General features: G+C 44.9%; 1 protein-coding gene across 1 annotated transcript in view; it reads right to left on the reverse strand.

The window, feature by feature from the left end:
- Positions 1 to 27,509, reverse strand: part of SPAG16 (sperm associated antigen 16) — a 1,123,687-nt gene that overhangs the window by 409,730 nt on the left and 686,448 nt on the right. The window contains exon 14 of the mRNA XM_066575621.1: positions 15,000 to 15,065. Coding sequence (XP_066431718.1) covers positions 15,000 to 15,065 — 66 coding nt within the window. The remainder of the gene's footprint in view (positions 1 to 14,999; positions 15,066 to 27,509) is intronic.

The raw sequence follows: 27,509 nt of genomic DNA on the forward strand, positions 1-27,509 counted from the left end.
GGAGTTAAAGGGATTGTCCAAGTTATGGAAATGCCTGTCACCGTGTCCCCCATGCTTTAAATTTAAAAAAATTAGCAGTTAATTACTAGAGATGAGCGAGCACTAGAGATGAGCGAACGTGTTCTTCCGAGCTTGATATTCGTGCGAATATTAGGGTGTTCGGGATGTTCGTTATTCGTAACGAACACCATGCGGTGTTCTGGTTATTTTCACTTCCTTCCCTGAGACGTTAGCGCGCTTTTCTAGCCAATTGAAAGACAGGGAAGGCATTACAACTTCCCCCTGTGACGTTCAAGCCCTATACCACCCCCCTGCTGTGAGTGGCTGGGAAGATCAGGTGTCACCCGAACATAAAAGTCGGCCCCTCCCGCGGCTCGCCTCAGATGCCGTGTGAGTTAGATGAGGGACAGTGCTGTTTGTACCGGAGCTGCTGTAGGGAAAGAATTGGTAGTTAGTGTAGGCTTCAAGACCCCCCAAAGGTCCTTATTAGGGCCACTGATAGCTGTGTGTTGGCTGCTGTTAGCAGTGGCAATTTTTTTTTTCTCAAAATCGCCTCTGCAGACCGTTGCACCTGGCATTAGGGACAGAAGTGCTGCATAGGCAGGGAGAGTGTTAGGAGTGAGTGTAGCCTTCAAGAACCTCAACGGTCCTTTCTAGGGCCATATTTATCCGTGTGCAGTACTGTCCAGGCTGCTGTTAGCTGTGCTGCATTTTTTTTTGCTTCTCAAAATCGCTTCTGCAGAGCATTGCACCCTCCATTGATACTGCAGGGAAAGAATTGTATAGGCAGGGCCACAACACAGTTATTATTCATTGAATATATGCAGTGCTGCCTTTTGCTTGTAAAACAAGTGAAAATAATTCTATTTGTCCGGCCTCTGTCCGTCCTAAGGGCGGTGGACACGTGTCGGCTGCGTGTGACACCTTTAAAAATCATACGCACCCAGCTACGTTTTACTCCTGGCTTCGCCATTTGCTTTCCTTAATTGGGAAAAAAAATACCTGCTCTGCCACAGTTAATAACTCTGCTACCCTCACGTTCTGTGACACATTAGCAGGGACACAGCACAGTTATTAAACTTCTCATGTTCATAGAATATACGCAGTGCTGCCTTTTGGTGCCAAAAAACGGAAAATAATTCTATTTGTCCGGCCTCTGTCCGTCCTAAGGGCGGTGGACACGTGTCGGCTGCGTGTGACACCTTTAAAAATCATACGCACCCAGCTACGTTTTACTCCTGGCTTCGCCATTTGCTTTCCTTAATTGGGAAAAAAAATACCTGCTCTGCCACAGTTAATAACTCTGCTACCCTCACGTTCTGTGACACATTAGCAGGGACACAGCACAGTTATTAAACTTCTCATGTTCATAGAATATACGCAGTGCTGCCTTTTGGTGCCAAAAAACGGAAAATAATTCTATTTGTCCAGCCTCTGTCCGTCCTAAGGGCGGTGGACACGTGTCGGCTGCGTGTGACACCTTTAAAAATCATACGCACCCAGCTACGTTTTACTCCTGGCTTCGCCATTTGCTTTCCTTAATTGGGAAAAAAAATACCTGCTCTGCCACAGTTAATAACTCTGCTACCCTCACGTTCTGTGACACATTAGCAGGGACACAGCACAGTTATTAAACTTAGATTATTCATTCACTAGAGGCAGTGGGGCCTTTCGTTTTCAAAAAAGGGAAAAAATTATATTTGGCCTGCAGTCTTGCGCCAATTTATTTCCTGCCTGTGAAATCAAATCACTGGTAATACAGCATGCTGAGGGGTAGGGGTAGGCCTAGAGGACGTGGACGCGGCCGAGGACGCGGAGGGCCAAGTCAGGGTGTGGGCACAGGCCAAGCTCCTGATCCAGGTGTGTCGCAGCCGACTGCTGCGCGATTAGGAGAGAGGCACGTTTCTGGCGTCCCCACATTCATCGCCCAATTAATGGGTCCACGCGGGAGACGGTTATTAGAAAATGAGCAGTGTGAGCAGGTCCTGTCCTGGATGGCAGAAAGTGCTTCGAGCAACCTATCGTCTACCCGCAGTTCTGCGCCGTCCACTGCTGCCAATCCGAATCCTCTGTCTGCTGCTCCTCCTTCCTCCCAGCCTCCTCACTCCACTACAATAACACCTGCTCAGGAGCGGGAGCACTCCCAGGAACTGTTCTCGGGCCCCTGCTTAGATTGGGCAGCAGCGGTTCCTCGCCCACCAGAGGAGTTTATCGTCACTGATGCTCAACCATTCGAAAGTTCCCGGGGTCCGGGGAAAGAGGCTGGGGACTTCCGCCAACTGTCTCAACAACTTTCTGTGGGTGAGGAGGACGATGACGATCAGACACAGTTGTCTTGCAGTGAGGTAGTAGTAAGGGCAGTAAGTCCGAGGGAGCAGCGCACAGAGGATTCGGAGGAAGAGCAGCAGGACGATGAGGTGACTGACCCCACCTGGTGTGCAACGCTTACTCAGGAGGACAGGTCTTCAGAGGGGGAGTCAAGGGCATCAGCAGGGCAGGTTGCAAGAGGCAGTGCGGTGGCCAGGGGTAGAGGCAGGGCCAGACCGAATAATCCACCAACTGTTTCCCAAAGGGCCCCCTCGCGCCATGCCACCCTGCAGAGGCCGAGGTGCTCTAAGGTCTGGCAGTTTTTCACAGAGACGCCTGACGACCGACGAACAGTGGTGTGCAACCTTTGTCGCGCAAAGCTCAGCCGGGGAGCCAACACCAACAGCCTCACCACCACCACCATGCGCAAACATATGATGGCCAAGCACCCCGCAAGGTGGGACGAAGGCCGTTCAGCGCCTCCGGTTTGCACCCCTGCCTCTCCCCCTGTGCCCCAACCTGCCACTGAGATGCAACCCCCCTCTCAGGACACAGGCACTACCGTCTCCTGGCCTGCACCCACACCCTCACCTCCGCTGTCTTCGGCCCCATCCAGCAGTGTAGCTCAGCGCACCGTCCAGCCGTCGCTTGCGCAACTGTTGGAGCGCAAGCGCAAGTACGCCGCCACGCACCCGCACGCTCAAACGTTAACCGTCCGCATAGCAAAATTCATCAGCCTTGAGATGCTGCCATATAGGGTTGTGGAAACGGAGTCCTTCAAAAGTATCATGGAGGCGGCGGCCCCGCGCTACTCAGTTCCCAGTCGCCACTACTTTTCCCGATGTGCCGTCCCAGCCCTACACGACCACGTCTCCCGCAACATTGTACGCGCCCTCACCAATGCGGTTACTGCCACGGTCCACTTAACTACGGACACGTGGACAAGTACAGGCGGGCAGGGCCACTACATCTCCCTGACGGCACATTGGGTGAATTTAGTGGAGGCTGGGACAGAGTCAGAGCCCGGGACCGCTCACGTCCTACCCACCCCCAGAATTGCGGGCCCCAGCTCTGTGGTGGTATCTGCGGAGGTGTATGCTTCCTCCACTAAAGCACCCTCCTCCTCCTCCTCCTCCTCTGTCTCGCAATCAAGATGTGTTAGCAGCAGCATGTCGCCAGCAGTCGGTGTCGCGCGGTGTGGCAGCACAGCGGTGGGCAAGCGTCAGCAGGCCGTGCTGAAACTACTCAGCTTAGGCGATAAGAGGCACACGGCCCACGAACTGCTGCAGGGTCTGACACAGCAGACCGACCGCTGGCTTGCGCCGCTGAGCCTCCAACCGGGCATGGTCGTGTGTGACAACGGCCGTAACCTGGTGGCGGCTCTGCAGCTCGGCAGCCTCACGCACGTGCCATGCCTGGCCCACGTCTTTAATTTGGTGGTTCAGCGCTTTCTGAAAAGCTACCCACGCTTGTCAGACCTGCTCGTAAAGGCGCGCCGGCTCTGCGCAGATTTTCGCAAGTCCCACACGGACGCTGCCACCCTGCGCACCCTGCAACATCACTTTAAGCTGCCAGTGCACCGACTGCTGTGCGACGTGCCCACACGGTGGAACTCTACGCTCCACATGTTGGCCAGGCTCTATGAACAACGTAGAGCTATAGTCGAATACCAACTCCAACATGGGCGGCGCAGTGGGAGTCAGCCTCCTCAATTCCTTTCAGAAGAGTGGGCCTGGTTGGCAGACATCTGCCATGTCCTTGGTAATTTTGAGGAGTCTACCCAGGTGGTGAGCGGCGATGCTACAATCATTAGCGTCACCATTCCTCTGCTATGCATCTTGAGAAATTCCCTGCAAACCATAAAGGCAGCTGCTTTGCGCTCGGAAACGGGGGCGGGGGAAGACAGTATGCCGCTGGATAGTCAGGGCACCCTCCTGTCTATTTCTCAGCGCGTACAGGAGGAGGAGGAGGAGCATGAGGAGGATGAGGAGGAGGGGGAAGAGACAGCTTGGGCCGCTGCTGACGGTACACCGGCTGATTGCCTGTCATCCTTTCAGCGTGTATGGCCTGAGGAGGAGGAGGAGGAGGAGGATCCTGAAAGTGATCTTCCTAGTGAAGACAGCCATGTGTTGCGTACAGGTACCCTGGCACACATGGCTGACTTCATGTTAGGATGCCTTTCTCGTGACCCTCGCGTTGCACGCATTCTGGCCACGACGGATTACTGGGTGTACACACTGCTCGATCCACGGTATAAGGAGAACCTGCCCACTCTGATTCCCGAAGAGGAAAGGGGTTCGAGAGTGTTGCTATACCACAGGACCCTTGCGGACAAGCTGATGGTAAAATTCCCAGCCGACAGCGCTAGTGGCAGAAGGCGCAGTACCGAGGGCAAGGTAGCAGGGGATGTGCGTAGATCGAGCAGCATGTACATCCCAGGCAGTGCAACAGTCTTTAAGGGCCTGGCCAGCTTTATGGCTTCCCACCAAGACTGTGTCACCGCTCCCCAGTCACGGCTGAGTCGGCGGGAGCACTGTAAAAGGATGGTGAGGGAGTACGTAGCGGATCGCACGACCATCCTTGGTGACGCCTCTGCCCCCTACAACTACTGGGTGTCGAAGCTGGACACGTGGCCTGAACTAGCGCTGTATGCCCTGGAGGTGCTTGCTTGTCCTGCGGCTAGCGTCTTGTCAGGGAGGGTGTTTAGTGCGGCTGGGGGAATCATCACAGATAAGCGTAGCCGCTTGTCAACCGACAGTGCCGACAGGCTAACACTCATCAAGATGAACAAAGGCTGGATTTCCCCAGACTTCTGTTCTCCACCAGCGGACAGCAGCAATACGTAAGCAATACGTAGGCTGCACCCGCGGATGGAAGCTACGTTCTCTCTCACCATCCAAAACGGGGACATTTCTGCTTCATCAATCTGTGTCTAATATTCCTCCTCCTCCTCCTGCTCCTCCTCCTGAAACCTCACGTAATCACGCTGAACGGGCAATTTTTCTTAGGGCCACAAGGCTCACTCAAATAATTTTTCTGATAATTTTTATAAGTTTCAATGCGCTTAAAAGCATTGGAACTTTAACTTGAACCAATTTTTCGTTACACTGGGCTGCCTCCAGGCCTAGTTACCACTTAAGCCACATTAACCAAAGCGATTCACCTGCCATCTTGGTTGGGCATGGCCAATTTTTACTGAGGTACATTAGTACTGTTGGTACACCAAATTTTTGGGGCCCTCACCTACAGTGTAATCATAGCAATTTGTATGTTCTTCGCCTGCACTCATGGTACAGAAAGGTGTGTGGGGTTGGCCTACACTTTAGCTACATAAATGTAACTTGGGCCTTGGCTATACTAAGGCTACTGAAATGGAACTAAGACTGCGCTCCCGCTATACTGCTGCTTCGGAATTGTTACTGGGGCCTGTCTTGAGTGCTACTATTGCTGACATGGAACGAAGACTGCGCTCCCGCTATACTGCTGCTTCGGAATTGTTACTGGGGCCTGTCTTGAGTGCTACTATTGCTGACATGGAAGGAAGACTGCGCTCCCGCTATACTGCTGCTTCGGAATTGTTACTGGGGCCTGTCTTGAGTGCTACTATTGCTGACATGGAACGAAGACTGCGCTCCCGCTATACTGCTGCTAGTGATATGTTAGTGGGGCCTGTCCTAATGCTACTGCTGAAATGTTACGAATTCTGGCCTCTGCCTATACCGCTGCTAATGGTATGTCTCTGGGGTGTGGAAACAGAGGCTTCCCAAAGACATGATGGCGGCGAGGCCATTTCCCACCAACGCGGTTACTGTAAAGGTGCATATAACCACGGACACGTGGAGAGGACACGTAGTGCCTCAAAAACATCCCCCTCCTCCTCCAACAGGGAAAACATTCTTGGCAAATGTCTTTGCATTGGTTCGTCTGGTGGCAGTCCAAGAATTTCACCTTTACCGACACAACGAGAGCCCCCACACCATCCCCCCGCCACGGCCCACTTAATCCTGGCCGCATTCCGAAAACCAACAAAATACAACCGTGCTACTAGGTCCGCAGTCACCACCACATTACCACCAACGCGGTTACTGTAAAGGTGCATATAACCACGGACACGTGGAGAGGACACGTAGTGCCTCAAAAACATCCCCCTCCTCCTCCAACAGGGAAAACATTCTTGGCAAATGTCTTTGCATTGGTTCGTCTGGTGGCAGTCCAAGAATTTCACCTTTACCGACACAACGAGAGCCCCCACACCATCCCCCCGCCACGGCCCACTTAATCCTGGCCGCATTCCGAAAACCAACAAAATACAACCGTGCTACTAGGTCCGCAGTCACCACCACATTACCACCAACGCGGTTACTGTAAAGGTGCATATAACCACGGACACGTGGAGAGGACACGTAGTGCCTCAAAAACATCCCCCTCCTCCTCCAACAGGGAAAACATTCTTGGCAAATGTCTTTGCATTGGTTCGTCTGGTGGCAGTCCAAGAATTTCACCTTTACCGACACAACGAGAGCCCCCACACCATCCCCCCACCACGGCCCACTTAATCCTGGCCGCATTCCGAAAACCAACAAAATACAACCGTGCTACTAGGTCCTCAGTCACCACCACATTACCACCAACGCGGTTACTGTTAGAGTACATATTACCAGTCTGACTGGGGCATGCAGACACCTTGACAGAATGAATAGTGTGTGGCACATAGGTTCCCCATTGCTATGCCCACGTGTGCAGCTCCTGATGGCGGTGGCACAGGATTCTATTTCTCATTGCTTCTGTACAGCATTGTGGGCTATCGCCCCGCCCCTTTTAAAGAGGACCGCTGCCTAGCCATGCCAACCCTCTGCAGTGTGTGCCTGCGGTTCCTCCTCATGGCAGACGCACTTCTAAATAGACATGAGTGTGGCGTGGCATGAGGGCAGCTGAAGGCTGCGCAGGGACACTTTGGTGTGCGCTGTGGGGGGGAGGGGGGGCAGTTGGTCAGCATGTAACCCAGGAGAAGTGGCAGCGGAGTGTCATCCAGGCAGTGATTGTGCTTTGTTGTAGCTAGTGTGGTGCTTAGCAAAGGTATGCCATGCTAATGAGGGCTTTTCAGAAGTAAAAGTTGTTGGGAGGGGAGGGGGGGGGGGCCCACTCTTGCCGGTATTGTGGCTTAATAGTGGGACCTGTGAACTTGAGATGCAGCCCAACATGTAGCCCCTCGCCTGCCCTATCCGTTTCTGTGTCATTCCCATCACTTTCTTGAATTGCCCAGATTTTCACACATGAAAACCTTAGCGAGCATTGGCGAAATACAAAAATGCTCTGGTCGCCCATTGACTTCAATGGGGTTCGTTGTTCGAAACGAACCCTCGAGCATCGCGGGAAGTTCGTTCCGAATAACGAACACCCGAACATTTTGGTGTTCGCTCATCTCTAGCGAGCACCAAAATGCTCGGTGCTCGTTACTCGGGACGAAATTTTCGCGATGCTCGAGGGTTCATTTCGAGTAACGAACCCCATTGAAGTCAATGGGCGACCCGAGCATTTCTGTATATCGCCGATGCTCGCTAAGGTTTTCATTTGTGAAAATCGGGGCAATTCAAGAAAGTGATGGGAACGACACAGCAACGGATAGGGCAGGCGAGGGGCTACATGTTGGGCTGCATCTCAAGTTCACAGGTCCCAGTATTAAGCCACAATAGCGGCAAGAGTGCCCCCCCCCCCCCCCCGCACTGTCAGCATAAAGATCGTTCTCCTCTGCCACAGCTGTAACAGCTGTGGCAGAGAAGAACAATGTTTGGCCATTGAATTCAATGGAACCGGCAATACAGCAGGTTCCACTGAAAGCAATGGGCTGCCGGCGATCGCGGGATGAATTGTCGGGAAGGGCTTAAAAATATAAGCCCTTACCTGAAAATCATCCTAAAATGTGTAAAAATAAAAATATATACCATATATACCGGCGTATAAGGCGACGGGGCGTATAAGACGACCCCCCAACTGTCACCTTATACGCCGGGAATACAGCAGAGCAAAGAATAAAAATCATTACTCACTTCCCCCGGCGTTCTGCGGCGCTGCTGCAGGCTATTACTCCCTCCTGGTCCCCGGCAGAGCATTGCTTTCTGGACGCAGGGCTTCAAATCCCCGCCTCCAGAAAACACACGTGCCTTCAGCCAATCACAGCCAATGACAATGATGTCATTGAATGGCTGTGATTGGCTGACGGCGTGTGTTAGCTAATCACAGTAGCTTTCTGGAGGCGGGGATTTCAAGCCCTGCGTCCAGAAAGCAATGCTCTGCCAGGGACCAGGAGGGAGCAACATCCTGCAGCAGCGCCGCAGACCGCCGGGGGATGTGAGTAATGAATTTTATTCTTTGCTCCGCTGTATTCCCGGCGTATAAGGTGACAGTTGGGGGGTCGTCTTATACGCCCCGTCGCCTTATTCGCCGGTATATACAGTATATATTTTTATCGTAACACATTTCTGGATGAATTGCATGGAAGGGCTTATATATTTAAGCCCTTCCCGACAATTCATCCCGCGATCGCCGGCAGCCCATTGCTTTCAGTGGAATCTGCTGTATTGCCGGCTCCATTGAATTCAATGGGCAAACATCGTTCTTCTCTGCCACAGCTGTTACAGCTGTGGCAGAGAAGAATGATTTGTCTTCTATATGTTCTCAATGGGGTCGGCGCTGCTGCCGCCGGCCCCATTGAGCGCATATAGAGAAGAGAACAGGAATCGCAGATCGCAGATAAGTGCGATCTGCGATTTCTATGGCCTAAGAAGGACTGTTGGGGTTCTTGAAGCCTAAAATCACTCCTAACGCTCTCCCTATAGCAGCTCCGGCATCAACAGCACTTTCCCTGAACTATGTCAGAATGCATCTGTGGCGAGCCGCGGGCGGGCAGATTTTAATACTCGGGTGACACCTAATCTCGCCAGCCACTCACTGCAGGGGGGTGGTATAGGGCTTGAACGTTGCAGGGGGAAGTTGTAATGCCTCCCCTGTCTTTCTATTGGCCAGAAAAGCGCTGTTCTGCTGCGGCAGAGAAGAACGATCTTTATGCTGACAGTGCGGGGGGGGGGGGCACTCTTGCCGCTATTGTGGCTTAATAGTGGGACCTGTGAACTTGAGATGCAGCCCAACATGTAGCCCCTCGCCTGCCCTATCCGTTGCTGTGTCGTTCCCATCACTTTCTTGAATTGCCCCGATTTTCACAAGTGAAAACCTTAGCGAGCATCGGCGATATACAAAAATGCTCGGGTTGCCCATTGACTTCAATGGGGTTCGTTACTCGAAACGAACCCTCGAGCATCGTGGAAATTTCATCCCGAGTAACGAGCACCCGAGCATTTTGGTGCTCGCTCATCTCTACTCATAACCACTTGTTAATACAAAAGGAAGAAAACGTAAAAAACAAATTATCTATTTTTAATGACATCCAGCATCACAAGACCGACATAAAATTATTAATGCTGGAAACAGGCAAAGCGCCGTGTTTTACTGCACTAAAAGTGTTGGCTTGAGGTTAACAAATAACAGTCCTCATTATTTGTAGGTTGGTATAAACCCGTTCCTATTCCACAGCTTTTCATCTTCTCCAGCTTCCCTGTGCCATCTAGTTAGGTATTTTAACCATTAGAACTTTTATTCTTTTTGTTACCGTTTAATACAAAAGAAAGCAGATTTCTAGATGTAGAAGTTTGTGAGGCACAAAAAGCTGCAGCGCTAATGGTGTAGCTATTCATATACCACAAACAGTAAAGCAAAAAAGCACATGCAAAAATTGATATTGATGAGAGCTTTAACAGCTTATCGTTAGTCTTCCAACAGTATGTTCGCAGGTATAGGTAGTGGTGCAGATTACATATATTTTTTGGGATGTTTTGTAACTTCCTTAAGCCCCATTTACACGCATTGATTATCGCTAGAGATGAGCGAGTATACTCGCTAAGGCACATTACTTGAGCGAGTAGCGCCTTAGCCGAGTATCTCCCCGCTCGTCCCTAAAGATTCGGGGGCCGGCGGCGGGTGGGGAGGAACGGAGGAGAGATCTCTCTCTCTCCCTCTCTCCCCCCCGCTTCCCGACACAACTCATCTGTCACCTGCGCGGCCCCCGAATCTTTAGAGACGAGCGGGGAGATACTCGGCTAAGGCACTACTCGCTCGAGTAATGTGCCTTAGCGAGTATACTCGTTCATCTCTAATTATCGTTCAAAATTTGCTCAAAAGATATTGTTTGAGTGATAATCGTTGTTTGTAAATGCTCCCATCTTTCACTCTTCAGCTGAACAATGGTGAGTATAAAATTCATTATTCAATCGGAGAGCTGATAGCAGGGACAGAATGCTGTGTTCTCCATCGGGAGCGCTGATTACATTGTATTCAGCTTGCAGCCCTGCAGCAGAGCAAAGGTACTGTATGCATAGAACAGACTACCTGCTGTTCTCTGAATACAGCTCTGGAGGCTAATTTACACACAAATGAAGATAATAAGTTGCTAATAGGAATTAGTGCCTATTAGCAGCTTATGCAAAATGATTGCTCAAACTGTCATTCCCCCTATCTTTTGAGCGATTATCTTTGCATATAAATGGGCCATAAGAGTCTTAGTTGGCTATAAGTTACTCATCTCAGCTGGTTCACGCAGTGCATCTCTGAGGCTGCATTTACACGGATAAGTGTGATATTGGTCCGAGAAACTAGAACCGATAAGGCACTCAAACCTATAATTTCTGCTGTGTGTGCTATGTGCTTTGTGAGAAAACTCACAGCATTCCATGTCTGTACACATATGAAAACTGCAGGTTGTTGCAGTAGGAAAAATTTTTAAAAATTGCATTGCACTGTTATGAAACTCGCATTTATATGTAAGCATGATGCAGTTTTTTTAGCCCACAGGGAATAATGAACAATTCTGAAACAGAATTACCCAAATGTAGGGCATACAGCTACTTTTCTATCTTGGACCATCGGTCCGAGAAAAAAAAATCCCTTATGTGAGTAAAGAGATAGAAATCAATAGGTTCTCTTCACGCGCGAGTTCCATCCCTGTCACTATTGGACAGAACCCGTGAAAATAGTCCGTGTGAATGCATCTTTAGTTGCTGTGGCTCCTCTTAGGATGCATTCATACAGATGATTTTCACACGCGTGTTCTATCCAATAGCGATATGGAAGGAACTCGTACGTGAAAAGAACCTATTGATTTTGATCTTTTTGTTCACATGGGTGACTTTTCTTTCGTGCTGATATTGCACTCGCCCATGTGAATGTATCCAGAGTCTACACATCCAGCAGCATTAAGTTGCTTGACCAACCCCCGTTTCCAGATAAAGTATGTCTTGCTGGCCTATTTAAAGGGAACTCCAGTCTTTACGCCTCGAAAGAAGATCTAGGTACATACTTAACCTGGCTATTGTTCCTGTACTATCCGATTTTGTTACTGATCCTAACCCTGACCTTGTTCCCAAATTAAGTTCCTGTCTTGTCCTTTGAATTTGTCACCTGATTCCCATGGTTCCACTTCCTGGTGTTGACTCTTGGCTATGGTTTTGTTTTATCTTCTGGCTAGCCGCATCCCCACTACCATTCCACTGATGGCATCTGTCTATATTCCTGACTGCAAGTTCTTGAAATTAATTTGAACTGTGCCTGCAATTCCATACCAGACCACTACAGTGTGTACAGAGCTGTGTGCTTCCAGATCTACACCCTGCTCAGAAAATGACTGATCGGTGGCGGTCTTGGGCAACGAACCCTCACTGATCATCCATTGATGCCCAATCCTAAGGATGTCATCAATCATAATGAGCTGGGCAACCTCTTTATACATTTGGATAGATATTGTTTTAAGATTTAGTTTTTTTTAATTACGGCAACAATAATCGTTACTAGTTTTGACCATGATTATTAAAGGGGTTTTCCAAGCCTCAATTTTTTTATGCAGCAGTCTTGTTCAAGAAGAATAAGACAGCTTTTAAATTACCAGTCTTTAAAGTATATTGAAACTTTGTATTTCCATTCCCAGTGATTACCTGTTAGTTACATAAATCCAGAAAATACCTAGAACCTTTTTGTTTTTTTAGGAAACACACCTAATCCTGCAAACACTTTCATTTTTCTCCCTTTCCCATGACAGCTGCAATAAGCTCTGGCTTTGACGTTTCTCTTTAATTTACCTTAAGTGCTTTAGATCAATTCATAAACCTTTGATACGAGACAGATTGCCTCCATTGTACAGAACAGATGTATGAAAGATGGCCATGATATTTGCAGCATGGGATCTCCACAGCTTTACATTATTGAAATATGCAGCGAGCCATCTTCACACCAAAGAGGAACCCGCTGTGTTGATTTGAAAATGAACATATTTATATTAAAGGTTCAGCCAGCTTGGCTGCCCGCTGCGTAGAATTAATTTGCATGGCAGTAATTATATATTCACAAGCCCCTTCCTCATCGCCCGGAATAATAGATTCAGGCACCGCTTTTATACTAATTTACTTGTTGAAAATGTCTCATCATTTCTCAAACACATGGTTTGAGATCAACAGTAATGCACTTGTTTAAAAATAACAGTATGTCAAACGGATCTGCTGCGAACATAGGCAAATCTCCAAGAGCCGCGTACCGCGGGTCATGAAAACGCATTGTGATTCTGTAATTCTGCTGCAGTAGGGCAGAGGAGTAGTTAAGTGACACGAAGTCTATGGTTAGCTCAGGTCTGTAGCATTGTGATAGAAGTACTACTTTACTCTGAACACCCAGTAAGCAAAATAGAGGTTGTGTGCCGATCGCTCCTTGCAAGAAAAAGTATTACAATGATCTTCACAAGTAAAGTGTTATTATTAAAGCGACCGCAAAATAACATTGTATAGATCCACTGAAACAAGCAAGTAATAACCCTGAATCAGCTCTATATTTCTAAACACACCACGCATGATCCTAGTATCCCGACCCGCAACAATTTTAAGGAAACTCGTATAGCATGTTAGACCATCGTGATATACTTCTACAATTTGCTCTATGCGATTTAAAGGGGTTTTCTGACATATGTATGTTACAGAATACAGGACTAATACTGTAGCATACATATGCAGAACAGCCTCTGACATCGGAACGCTTTCCTACATAGCGTTAGAAACGCGTGCCGGAACTCATCTCACATTGGAGATATGCAAGGAACTCTTAATGTGAATAAGAGGGCCGACATTGAGTTGGAAAGGGTTTATTTTCAAAACATTGTTAAGAAAATCATCATGACAGTTTATTTTTTATGTATTTCTGTTGAGTAATTCCAAGGAATCCACAACAGGCTTTCCTATCCAAAACAAATAAGAGCTATGGAGTGTGCGGGTGGCAAGGAAATTGGATTAGAGAGGGTTAATGAAGCGTAGCTTGGAGAAGGGAGACACACAATAACAATGAAAAAATAATTTGGACAACCCCTTTAACTGATATTATCAAAATGACCTGATCCTTCATAGATTCCATTTCACACACTCAAAGTCTGTTCTTCAGAGAAGAGGTTGTCATCTCATAGTGTATGTCCATCTAGATAGTTTATTGGAGGCTACTGAAAATGCTGTTCAAGGATAAGCCCACCAAATAACATATTAACTAAAACTGAAATAAACTTGTAGAAATCTCCGTCCAAAACAGGATTTCTATTTTTCTGATGCCTTAATATAGTGGGACTTCAGTAAAGGGGTGTGCAGAGAGTAACAGAGGCAGGTTTCTGCTTCAGCAAGCTGCCTGACAACAACAGATAAGGGCCCTTTTACACAAAATGATTGTCATTCAAAGAATTGAATTGTCTAAAAATCAATGATAATCATTCAATGCAACCAATACCAGCGACTGAATGACGAACGCTAATTTGTTTGTTTCTTGTTCGTTCAGTTTATGCCGGCATAAAAACCTGCCGATTGTCAGCCCATGTAAACAGGCAGTCTTTCATCTATGACCGACTGCCTGTTTAGTCTGGTTAAAGGTGGCCAATTGGAAGAGATCTCCAGCTCGCTTCACTCCATTTATCGGTCCTGTATGAAGGCATAAGAGTGATAATCGTCCTGTGTAAGGACCTAAAAGGGGTTTTGTCATTTAAAAAAAAAAATCTATACTTACCTATTCCTTCCCTGTCAGTTTCATTAACACATCTTCTCCTACCAGAGCTTTTGCAGTGACCTGGGTCACCTCACCGCACGCTGGTCCCAGCTTGTTATGAAGGCTGCATTCCTCAAATTCCTTCCGGCCCAGTCAGTGAAGGTCATATCCCTGTGCTATAGCTTCACTGCCTAGGAAGGAATTGTAATCTATTTCAGAGACCGCTCGCATGAGCGATCTCTGAAGAAGATAGGCAGTCCTCCTGCTGGTCTGTGAGCTGTGACATAACGTACATTGGTTGGCAGGCAGAAGACTGCCAACCAAATGTACGTAACCTCACAGGAAGGACAAGAATCAGACAGCTCAAGGTGAAGTGACCCCCCAGACTAAGGGAGACCGTAAAAGATGGGGGAGGTGAAGATCTGTTAAGTAGACTGACGGGAGAGGAAGAGATAAGTATAGATTTTTTCTTTTTTAGTAACAGAACCCCTTTAAGCCCTATATATCTTCCTCAGACTTTCTGGATAACAATGTACGTGAATACTCTATATTTTTGTATAAAAACCCTTGCAACAGTCACTTACCTTCATGTTAAATGTGCCATAATTACAAGAGTGAAGGTGCCCATAAAAGGTCTGAGCGCACACCCCCTGAAAGAGAGAACGCAATGCATAAGGATCTGTTATGCCCAGTCATATATATTCTTATACCATAGACTGCTTCCGCTACAGTACACAAGGCAATTTTCCTTTATGTGCAGAGTTATATAATAGATAGACAGAGTGTGCTATTAAATCCAGGATGGGTTTTTATGGTGTACTCCGAGCTTATACAGTCCTCTAATCTAGTGATGGATTTATTGACAGGTTTGCATCACCTTAAAATGTTACTAGTAAAGTCCTCGATAAGAACGACTAACAATGCTTGTCATTTTGTGACTACCTGGGCCTGAAACGAAGAATACATTGAATGAGGATGCATCCCATAGTCCCCTATATATGTGTGCTCGCTGCTTAAATATAAAGAATGGTACATTCTGGTAGCAAATTTGTCTGCATCTAGGAAGAGCAGCCATTTAATGAATGCAATATATCATTATGAATTAATAACACGGCGAGTGTTATCATCTCACATTCATTTTGAATAACATATTGCATTTCAATAATTAATGCTTCCTTAACAAAATTACACATTAAAACAATACAGTGGAATAAAGCATGGCTGTATAACGGAATTTAAAAAAAATATTTAACGGGAATTGTGGTAGAGGTCAGATCATTCATGGCATCCCTTCTTTCTCAGCACAATTGATTACAGTCTACAGTGAAAACACCACAGGCTCAATATTAACGCTACAGGAAATATGTCATCATTCAGTGATAATGCTCATTTCATTAGGAAATTGGAGGTATTGTTTTTGGTCGGAATTTCGGGCTAGTTGGCAGCTTCCCCTATATGATTGATGACCTGTATAAGAAGTTTGCGTAAGACTTTTTCTTGAGTTACACTGTAGGAGTCAACTTTAAAATTCAGCTAGTTGTCACAACAAAGCTTCATTAGGATGCACATATTGTCAATCTAGTGGAAAGGATAAAGGGTAAGAGAACACACTTCAACAGTTGTGGAGCACTATGCCCATCTCGACACAGTTCTGACACTTGCCTACATACAGGCAATAGGTAATACAATAATACTGTACAATACTTGAGCACACTGCTATGTGGTTTCTACTATTTGCTATTATATAATGAAAGCTTATGGAATGTCAAAATATACTCTGTGTTTCAATTTCACCCCTTTTTGAAGATATCTACTTGCATTCTTCTTTACATCCATAAGTTAAAAACGTTACAGATAGAGATGAGCGAGCACCAAAATGCTCGGGTGCTCGTTACTCGAGTCGAACTTTCAGTGATGCTCGAGAGTTCGTTTCGAGTAACGAACCCCATTGAAGTCAATGGGCGACTCGAGCATTTTTGTATATCGCCAATGCTCGCTAAGGTTTTCATTTGTGAAAACCTGGGAAATTCAAGAAAGTGATGGGAACGACACAGAAACGGATAGGGCAGGCGAGGGGCTACATGTTGGGCTGCATCTCAAGTTCCCAGGTCCCACTATTAAGCCACAATAGTGGCAAGAGTGAGACCCCCCCCCCCCCCCTCACTGTCAGCATAAAGATCGTTCTCCTCTGCCACAGCTGTAGCAGCTGTGGCAGAGAAGAACGATGTTAGCCCATTGAATTCAATGGAGCCGGCTCCATTGAAAGCAATGGCCTGCCGGCGAGCGCGGGCTGAATTGTCGGGAAGGGCTTAAATATATAAGCCCTTCCCTGCAATTCATCCAGAAATGCGTAAAAATTTAAAAAAAAATATACTCACCTTGTCCCGGCAGAACGATGTTAGCCCATTGAATTCAATGGAGCCGGCAATACAGCTGGCTCCATTGAAAGCAATGGGCTGCCGGTGATTGTGGGATGAATTGTCGGGAAGGAGTTAAATATATAAGCCCTTCCCTGCAATTCATCCAGAAATGTGTAAAAATAAAAAATATATATATACTCACCTGGTCCCGGCAGACGGAGTTCAGGGCGGCCAGCGGCAGTCCTCCCGAACTGCTCTGAACAGCTGTGAGTAGTATTCAGTAGCCGGGGATTTAAAATCCCCGCCTGCTGAATGAGCTGCCTCTAATTGGTCACAGCCTGACCAATCAGAGGCAGATTCCACTCACACACCCATTCATGAATTTATGAATGGGTGAGTGACTGCTGCCTCTCATCTGATTGGTCCCGCTGAGCCAATCAGAGGCAGCAGTCACACACCCATTCATAAATTCATGAATTGGTGTGTGAGTGGAATCTGCCTCTGATTGGTCAGGCTGTGACCAATTAGAGGCAGCTCATTCAGCAGGCGGGGATTTTAAATCCCCGGCTGCTGAATACTACTCACAGCTGTTCAGAGCAGTTCAGGAGGACTGCCGCTGGCCGCGCTGAACTCCGTCTGCCGGGACCAGGTGAGTGTGTGTATATATATATATATATATATATATATATATATATATATATATATATATATATATATATATATATTTAATTTTTTTAATTTTTTTTACACATTTCTGGATGAATTGCAGGGAAGGGCTTATATATTTAACCCCTTCCCGACAATTCATCCCGCGATTGCCGGCAGCCCATTGCTTTTAATGGAGCCGGCTGTATTGCCGGCTCCATTGAATTCAATGGGCTAACATCGTTCTGCCGGGACAAGGTGAGTATATATATATATATATATATATATATATATATATATATTTTTTTTTTTTTTTTTTTTTTTTACACATTTCTGGATGAATTGCAGGGAAGGGCTTGTATATTTAAGCCCTTCCCGACAATTCATCCCGCGCTCGCCGGCAGGCCATTGCTTTCAATGGAGCCGGCTGTATTGCCGGCTCCATTGAATTCAATGGTCAGTGCTCGTTTAATCGAGACGAGTACCGCGTGGTGCTCGTCTCGAGTAACGAGCATCTCGAGCACCCTAATACTCGAACGAGCATCAAGCTCGGATGAGTATGCTCGCTCATCTCTAGTTATAGACCTTATTCTATGCATGGAGGAGTGTTTGCTACAATGTATCAAGTCTGGGCAATGTTTTAATGGTTTCACCAGGACTTAAACATAGTTGGTCTATTCTTAGGACATGCCATCACTGTTTCATTTGTGAGGGTCCGATCAACAGGCCCCCAATGATCAGTACATTGAAAGAGGCCATGGCACTCGCATAAGCACTGTATCCCCTTCACTGATTCCATGGGTACATCTGGATATGTCCTTCCTTATCTTATTGTTTCAAGTTATCCCCAGATAAATGGTATGTGATGACACCTTTGAAAAAAAATTGTGTTACCCTGTTGGGCATTGTGAGTAGAGAGGAGCGAACATTTCAGAAGTTTGGTTCAGCCAGTTCATTGAATTTTAAGGCAAAGTTAATGATGAAGAAGAAAAAAAGGAAGAGGAAGAAGAATAGGAAAAAGAAAAAGATAGAAAGGAATGGAAAGAAGAAAAAGGAAGAGGCCGTGTTAGTGAGTTCAACTGAGATAGACCACCTAGGTTCGGGTTTGTGCCAAATCGAACTTTTAGCAAAGTTCGGCTTGAAACAGGGTTCTACTGTTTCGGTACACTCAACACTAGATGTGAGTAATGCAAGATTTTTTTCCTAAGCTGATCCTCTCACATTTCTTATTTTGGGAATACCAATAAAAGGCAAGGAAGTGAGGGAAGTCACATTTGTTACCGAGTCTGGCATAGCCACTAGTCCTATTCACTGTCATTGATGGGGTCATGATAGCTGAGCCCCCACAAAAGAAATATTATTGGCCTATACTAAATTATAGGCCATCAGTATTAAAGGACTTCTATCAGCAGTTTTGAGCCTACTAAACTGCGGACAGTGTTACACTGGTGAAGAGGAAGCAAAATAAACATATCTCGGGTGGTGATGACGCAGTTGCATGAGTAACAGCTCTAGTGTACACTCAAGAGGGCGCTAGGGCAGTCATTCAGAGCAAGGGGATGGGCTAGGGAACATTCAGCAGTAGTGTGGGGCTAAAACTGCTGGAAGATATTTTTTAACTTTCATTACATAAAAACCAGAAAAAAATCCCTTAAAATAATGCAGTTGGCAAACCCATCAACTTACTAAAACCATGGAAATCCTATCACATTATCACAATGAACTGTGTGAAGTGATATTGTAAGCTCTACTGTATCTGTAAATTGCATTTTTCAGTTGACGCTTTTTCCTATGTGACTTGCTGACATTATAAAATACTTTTTGTAATTTAGTCATACAATCCACAAATTCAAAGATTAAGCCTTAAATCTAAATATGAACAAGTCAATACCAGAATCTGGAAACCAAGTCCTCAATTTCCTATAGGAAATATTTTTATTTCCATCAATCTCCAAAAATCCTTCTAGGTTTTCTTGTTTAGAAGCTTTACAAGCTTGGAAATTTATACAGCATACTATTTACAAATCTTGGCAGGACTGCTGGGAAATTTCCTTTCAAAGTTCCACAAGAGACCACATCAAATCTAAGTAACCAGCGTAACTCTTGAATACATTTTTTATGAACAAAGAGGTAAACTAAAAAAGTCTTTTCTTTTCTTTCTGATCCTGTACTTTCAAGATAAAAGTGAATTCTCTCTCTGTAGTGGAGGCACTTGGAATTCCTATCATACACACGATAGCCATTCACCGTGGGCAAGATTTCAGAAGAGGGCACCGGAGCTCTGTATTGTCTCCGCAGTAAGTTTAATTTTTTTTTTTTTGGATGTGAAGTCAATTCCTTAAAAGAGATGTGACTACAATTTATAAGAGATAGCTCAGCCTTTAATGGTGGTAAAGCCCAGGACATCTAATTGAAGGTTAATATACATATCCAAAACAAGTAACATGGTAAAGCGAATGTCCGTCCGTAAATACCATTTTACCATTTTGTTTTTCTAAGGAGATTTAAACTTCTGTGCTGAATAATTTTTTAATATATTTTTTTTTCTTATACAGACCTCCAAATCCACTGTATTTAAATCTTAAAGATTACAACTAGCTGCCTTATTTTTACTATATTATCATTCTATCATAAACTCTACACACAAACCAAAAACTCAACCAAGTTTTACTTGTTACAGATGATTTTTTTCAGTCTTTTCCTGAACCTTAAGAAGAATCCTTCTTTGAAAACATGAAATCCCCTATTGCGGCCGATCCATCACTATAACAAGGCACAATGGAAATTATGTGGACCAACAGGGTCACTAATAGTTTTGGCTTAGAGCTAAACCAAGGATCAAAGTCTTAAGAATTCTAAGTTCTTCAACTTAAAGGGGTATTCTCATATCAGCAATCCTGTTTCAATGTGTTTGAATTTACAAAACAATGCATTCACCCGGTAGGATTTTTATTCCCAAAATGCTCCATTCTCCAGACACTGCAGCTATTGATTCCTCTGTTCTCTGGTTGTTTACTGCTTGGTGCCAAGGCAACAGACCACCTCTATTTCACAACGGTAGCTGGTGGCCAGGCCAAATGCTAGTGCACATGCGTTTCTGAGCTCCTAGCCATCAGATTTGGATGAAAGAAGTGCACAAGCCTCGGCCTCCTCTGCTGTTTCATTCCATACCAGAGGTTATCTGTTTCCCTGGCAATTAGAAGCAAACAGAAGAGGGAAGAGGAATCAATATCTGCAATGTCTGAAGAATGGAGCATTTGGGAAATAAACATCTTATGGGTGAATGCATTGTTTTGTGACTTTGAACACGTTGAAATAGGATTCCCGAGATAGGAATATCCCATTAATCCCAACAAAGGGGTGTGAGCTTGAGGAACTGATGCACAAGGTATGTTAAACTGAACATTATCATAAAACTGTAAAAAGCCTTTAAAGGGGTTGACTTAGGCCAATGTCACACAGTCGTAAGCACATTTACACATGCATTTGTGCCACATATGTGCACAATGGATGATCCGTATTTGCGTGTGCCTGTGCATGGTTTACTGCACTTTTTGAGCGTGCCACGGAACAGTCACCTGTGCTCCCATTCATTGAAATGGGCAATTTGTGTAATGAGGTTAATAAGCAAATGCGCAGGAAAATAGAGCATGCTCTGCATTTTTTTTGCATGGTCAAAATGCCTGGACAACATATGCTTATGTGAATGAACCCACTGAACTCAATGGATTCTATTCACTGCTTATTTCACGTGCAAATTTCTTATGCGTAATATGCTGTGTAAATATGCTCATGTGAATCCGGCATAATAAAGATACCGATCTATATGTATTATATATAAAATAGGGGGGGATCCACCACTTATATTACATAGCTAGCCAGCAATAGCAACTGAATACCCACAACAGATCAACAACAACAAAAAATGAATTTATCTGATTACTGGGCTTATTTCTTTACAAACAGAAGTTGTAAGTCAACTCCTTTAAAGGGGTATTCCCATTACAGGCATTTATGCCATATTCACAGGATATGCCATGAATGTCTACTACTGGGTGTGGGTCCCATCTTTGGGATCGTCAGCTATATAAAAAGTAAAGTTAGTGTTGGGAATACTAGCAAAGAAAAAATATGTTCCAACTTCCCGAATATAAAAGCAGCAACTTTATTGAGAAGATCTAATAAGACTGTAAACACTGGCCCAATAAACAGTCATGTTTTAGACCTGCTAAGCATCCTTAGTCATGACATTCTGTGCTACTGGTGCGTTTTTGTCTATGTGTAGTCCTTGCACCAGAGGCAGCTCATGTCATTTCACGCCAACCCTTTTTCCATATTTGTATTGGGAATACCCCTTTAAGTAATGCTTTAAGAACTTAATGCTCAGCGACATTCAATCAAGAATCAATAATGAAATACACCCAACGTAAACAATTCAAATGAATACTTAAACATTTAAGGGACATATAAATTCTGTCTGAGCAATGGAAATAATAAGAAGTGAGGAGAACGAACACTGTAAATGGAAATGCGTCAGAATGTGAGTACACAACAGAAAATCAATAGAAGTGCAGCGAGTCAGTGGAGCCGTTATTACTCATTGCAGACCACAGGATTGTTCCCTTCAAGTAGGGAAAGAGTTTAATCTACACTTAAACATGTGAGTGATGAGATTCGCGGGCAAAAGAACATATAGGATCATTCATTACAAAATCATAAGAGGAAAAACAGCCAAAAAAAATCGCCACTGGCATCACACATTTAATGGAAGCTTTTATACTTCACTGTCTGGGGGGAGCGTTCACATTCGCTCTTCCTTTCGGTTATGTCTCCACTCTCTCACATATTTTATGGATATATTCATTTTCCCTTTTCTTATGAATATTGGATGGCAACAATAACTGTACTTCACAGCTGGTTTGGGAATGTCAGCAAATGGGCACCAGTTTCCCTTGAGCGCAGATATTTTACAGGTTTCATTGTCTGCTTTCATACCACTGAAGGCACTTTATAAAGCCATGCAGAATGGCAGTCATGTGGCGTATAACAGCGCAAAACTTCAGAAAATGTGCAGAACTCTATATATACACTACATCACAGACCACGGTAGAATTTCTTTGGTCAGGAGGGGTAAAGCTTCTCCTTAAGGAGAGCACATCGTAGGTGTGAGGATACTTATAGGGGCAAAAGAAAAATAGTTTGGTACAGTATTAGCCAGTAGAGCAAAATGTGGTTGCTTTTAGTAAGAGAAACCAGGTAATCTTGTAGCTATACCTTTTAATGGCTAATAAAAAACCATGATGTTATAGCGAGCTTTCAAACCTACTTACGGTTGTTCCTCGGGCATAATATATATATAATGCATACGCACATATACATATACAAAAGGCACAGACATGGTGTGATTAATTTGCACCTAAATCAACTACTCTGATACACAGAGAAGGAAGAAAACAATCATGTACTTCTAGTAGTGACCTACAATCCGCAGCTAGAGGTACTAAGGGAAACTGCAAAGAAACTTCATCATATCCTACACAAGGATGACTGTCTGAAAACCATATTCCCGGACCCTCCCCCCTTCGGTGTTACAGGCAACCTCCAAATTTAAGGAACTGTATAATCAGAAGTGCATGCCCTTTGAAACACAAAAAGGAACTTATCCCTGTAATGTAAGGAGCTGTAAGACCTGCTCAAAAGTACTGACCGCGGACAGGGTACAAATCCCCAACACACAACGGGACTATAAGATCCCAGGGACATTCACATGTTCCTCGTCCAATGTTGTGTACCTGATCATGTGCAGTAAATGTCCTGTTGGGGTCCTCTACGTTGAAAAAAACAGAACAAAAACTTAAAGCAAGGATCTATGGGTTGAAATACAGGGAGGAAAAAATAACAAAATCCTGATAGGGGTCTTCTATAGACCACCAAAAGCAACAGAAGAAACTGAAAACTTACTACTAAGGCAGATAGAAGAGGTGTCAAACCGCAATGAAGTAATTATCATGGGGGACTTTAATTATCCAGATATAACATGGGAGAAGGAAACCTGCAAATCTCACAGGGGTGACAAATTCTTGAGAGTAATTAAAGACAATTACCTGAACCAACTTGTGCAGGAACCAACTAGAGGGAGGGCCATTCTGGACCTAGTACTAACTAACAAACCGGACCGAATAAAGGGGGTACATGTTGAGGGGCACTTGGGGAACAGCGACCACAATATAATCAACTTCCAGCTGTCAATCTATAGGAAGCCTTATCAGGGAGCGACAAAGAAACTAAACTTTAGTAAAGCAAAATTTGATGAGCTTAGAACTACTATCGGTAACATTAATTGGGACAACATCCTCAAAAATATCAGTACGGAGGAAAAATGGGAAAAGTTCAAAAGGATCCTAATCGCCTCATGTGAGCAGTTCATTCCCTTTAAAAATAAAAGTAACTCAGCTAAAAGGAAACCAATGTGGCTCGACAAGACGGTACGAGGGGCAATAAACGAAAAGAAGAAAGCGTTCAAACTACTAAAGCAACAAGGCAGCGAAGAAGCGCTAAAATCATACAGGGAAAAAAACAAAATATGCAAAGATACGATCAAAACTGCCAAGGAGGAAGCAGAAAGACGGATCGCCAAAGAGAGCAAAAACAACCCGAAGCTATTTTTCAACTACATTAACAGCAAAAGGATTTGCAGGCAGAGCACTGGCCCTTTAAAAAACAATGCAGGAGAAATCATTGATGATGACGAAGGGAAAGCAAATCTACTAAACAGTTTCTTCTCAAGTGTATTCACAAAAGAAAAGGAAATGCCACACGAGATGCAGGGGAATAAAACGAACCCCTCACAAAACATCTCATACCTAACACAGGAGGAGGTGCGGAAGCGTCTAAAGAAAACTAAAATTGATAAATCGCCGGGCCCAGATGGATTACACCCAAGGATACTAAGGGAACTAAGTGACGAGATAGCTAGGCCGCTATACCTAATATTTCTAGACACTATCAAGACCGGTGTAGTACCATTGGATTGGCGCATTGCCAACGTGGTTCCAATTTACAAAAAAGGGAGCAAAAGTGAGCCTGGAAACTACAGGCCAGTAAGTCTCACTTCAGTAACGGGAAAAATTTTCGAGGGGATTCTGAGAGACGCCATCGATGAGTACCTCAAGGAAAACAAGGGAATAACTCCTCACCAGCATGGATTCATGAAAGGTCGCTCATGTCAGACAAATCTGATCAGTTTCTACGATGAAGTAAGCTCTAAGCTGGACCTGGGAGAATCTATTGATCTTGTATATCTGGACTTCTCTAAAGCCTTTGACACCGTGCCACATAATAGGCTAATATACAAAATGAGGCAGCTCGGACTGGGCGAAAACGTGTGTAAGTGGGTAGAAAATTGGCTCAATGATAGAAAGCAGAGGGTGGTAATAAATGGTGCGTACTCTGATTGGACCATAGTCGCTAGTGGGGTGCCACAGGGTTCAGTTTTGGGCCCCACTCTGTTCAACATATTTATCAATGACCTGGTAGAGGGGCTGCACAGCAAAATATCAATATTTGCAGATGACACAAAATTATACAATATAATTAATACAACGGAGGACAATGTGCGGCTGCAAACGGACCTGGGCAAGCTGGGGGCTTGGGCAGAAAAATGGCAAATGAAGTTCAATGTTGAAAAATGTAAGACTATGCACATGGGCAGGAGAAACGGATGTCACCAATATTCACTTATTGGGGTACCACTAGGGAAAAGTGATATGGAAAAGGATCTGGGGGTATTAGTGGATAATAGACTAAACTGGAGTAACCAATGCCAGTCAGCTGCTGCAAAGGCAAATAAAGTCTTGGGGTGCATTAAAAGAGGTATAGGGGCGAAGGACGAGAACATCATCCTTCCATTATATAAGGCACTTGTCAGGCCTCACATGGAATACTGCGTACAATTCTGGACACCGGTGCTCAGGAGGGATGTTGCGGTACTGGAGGGGGTTCAAAGAAGGGCAACTAAACTAATACATGGAATGACGGGACTGGAATACCCAGAGAGGCTATCCAAATTGGGTCTATTTACTCTAGAAAAAAGAAGGTTAAGAGGGGACCAAATAACTATGCATAAGTACATGAGGGGACAACACATGGATCTCTCCCGCGATCTGTTTACACCCAGGACCGCGACGGTAACAAGAGGACATCCGCTACGATTAGAGGAAAGTAGGTTTCATCACCAACATAGAAGGGGATTCTTTACTGTAAGAGCAGTGAGACTATGGAACTCTCTACCGGAGGAAGTGGTGATGGCAAAATCCACAGAGGCGTTTAAAAGGGGACTTGATGTCTTTCTGGAGAAGAAGGATATTACAGGATATAAATATTAGGTGAAGTGTCAATCCGGGTATATAGGCAGGTAGGAACTATTAGGGGTTGATCCAGGGAACAGTCTGATTGCCATTAGGGAGTCGGGAAGGAATTTTTTCCCCTAAAGGGCTAATTGGTTTCTGGCCTCAGGGTTTTTTGCCTTCCTCTGGATCAACAAAGTACGATAGACAGGCTGGACTAGATGGACAATGTCTTCATTCAGCCTTACATACTATGTTACTATGTTATGAGATGTCATTGCAACACAATTAAAGAAAGAAAGACAGAATTACCTGTGGCAGAGCACTTTTCTAGTCACGGACACAACATAGAACATTTGAAAATGAATAAATTAAAAGGCAACTTCAAATTTAAATGTCATTAAAAGAATTTGGGAGCACAAGTTTATATCCATCTTTGATACACTCAACACAGGTGTCGACATCTTAATAGGTATATATTGTAGGCAGTTAAAGGGTGAAGTTGTGGATGGAGTATATCTCCCTCCCAGGCTCTTAGTCTGGACAGGGTGGAGATCCAGTCCACAGCTTCACCCTGGCTCTCGACTCAGCTACTGGGGCATAAAAGGCTGCAGGTCCACGAGGTCAGTCTTACAAGCTGAGGAGAGAGCAACAGCCTGACAGCCTGAGGAAGCCTCTGAGTACCCTGCATGGTGCAGCATTTTATTTCTGTTATTCTGCATGGACTTTGTGTTGCTGTTTTGTGTGGCCTGGAGCATACGCCAAAATAAAGACTAAAAAGTGAGTTTTGATGAACTTTGGAGTCCAGTGTGTTGTTGCCGCCCCCAGCCCCTGGATAACACTCTTACTATATATATATATATATATATATATATATATATATATATATATATATATATATATATATATATATATATATATATATAACATACATACATACAGTAAAATCTCTACTAGTATTGACATTTACTAGGGCCGATTTCAAATAGGGTTCTTTTTCTTAGCCAAAGCTTTGTCTTTAGTAACATTCGTTGCCCCTAGTAACACCGGCGTGTGACGGCCCACGTGACCTTGCTGCTGCACCCCCCGTGATCTCAGGCTTGGCATCTCCTGCTGCTAATGCAGCCCACCCTTCTCCACCATCAGCAACGGGTAGTACACTAGTACAATTCTGTACAATTGCACTCCAATGTAACAGCACAGAGAACACAGTGATAACGCTGAGGATAGATAATGATGTCATACCTGCAGTCCTGTGTAACACTACAGAGAACACACCGTAACATGTACACACACACACACACTGAGGAAGAACCCCAACTATGTTTGAAAGCTTGCTATAAAATGTTGTATTTTTGTTAGCCATTAAAAAGTATCATATCTACCAGATTACTTGCTGAGAATGGTCGTTTTTTTACTTATAAGGCCATGCATGGTCCTCTGAGAAATATATGCGAATGAAAAAATGGAACAATGCCTCTACAGCGCCACCATTAAAAAAGATAACATTTCTACAAGTCAATGTCTGACCCTAAAGACATCATAGGCTTCTCACTCAGTCAGCTAGTTACCTACTGTATATTTATAAGGGTCAAAATCCCCAAAATAGGCTGTTTGTACATGGTTATCATTTCCTTCTGGAGAAGACTCTGGCCTTGGAATATACCCCCAGTTATTGTTACAAGGCTGGTAAAAATAACGGGCATTAACTTGCAGGAATGCTGCCTTCCAGTAGGTAGTACTG

The sequence above is a fragment of the Eleutherodactylus coqui genome, chromosome 8 (assembly GCF_035609145.1).
Source record: "Eleutherodactylus coqui strain aEleCoq1 chromosome 8, aEleCoq1.hap1, whole genome shotgun sequence".
Lineage (NCBI taxonomy): Eukaryota > Metazoa > Chordata > Amphibia > Anura > Eleutherodactylidae > Eleutherodactylus > Eleutherodactylus coqui.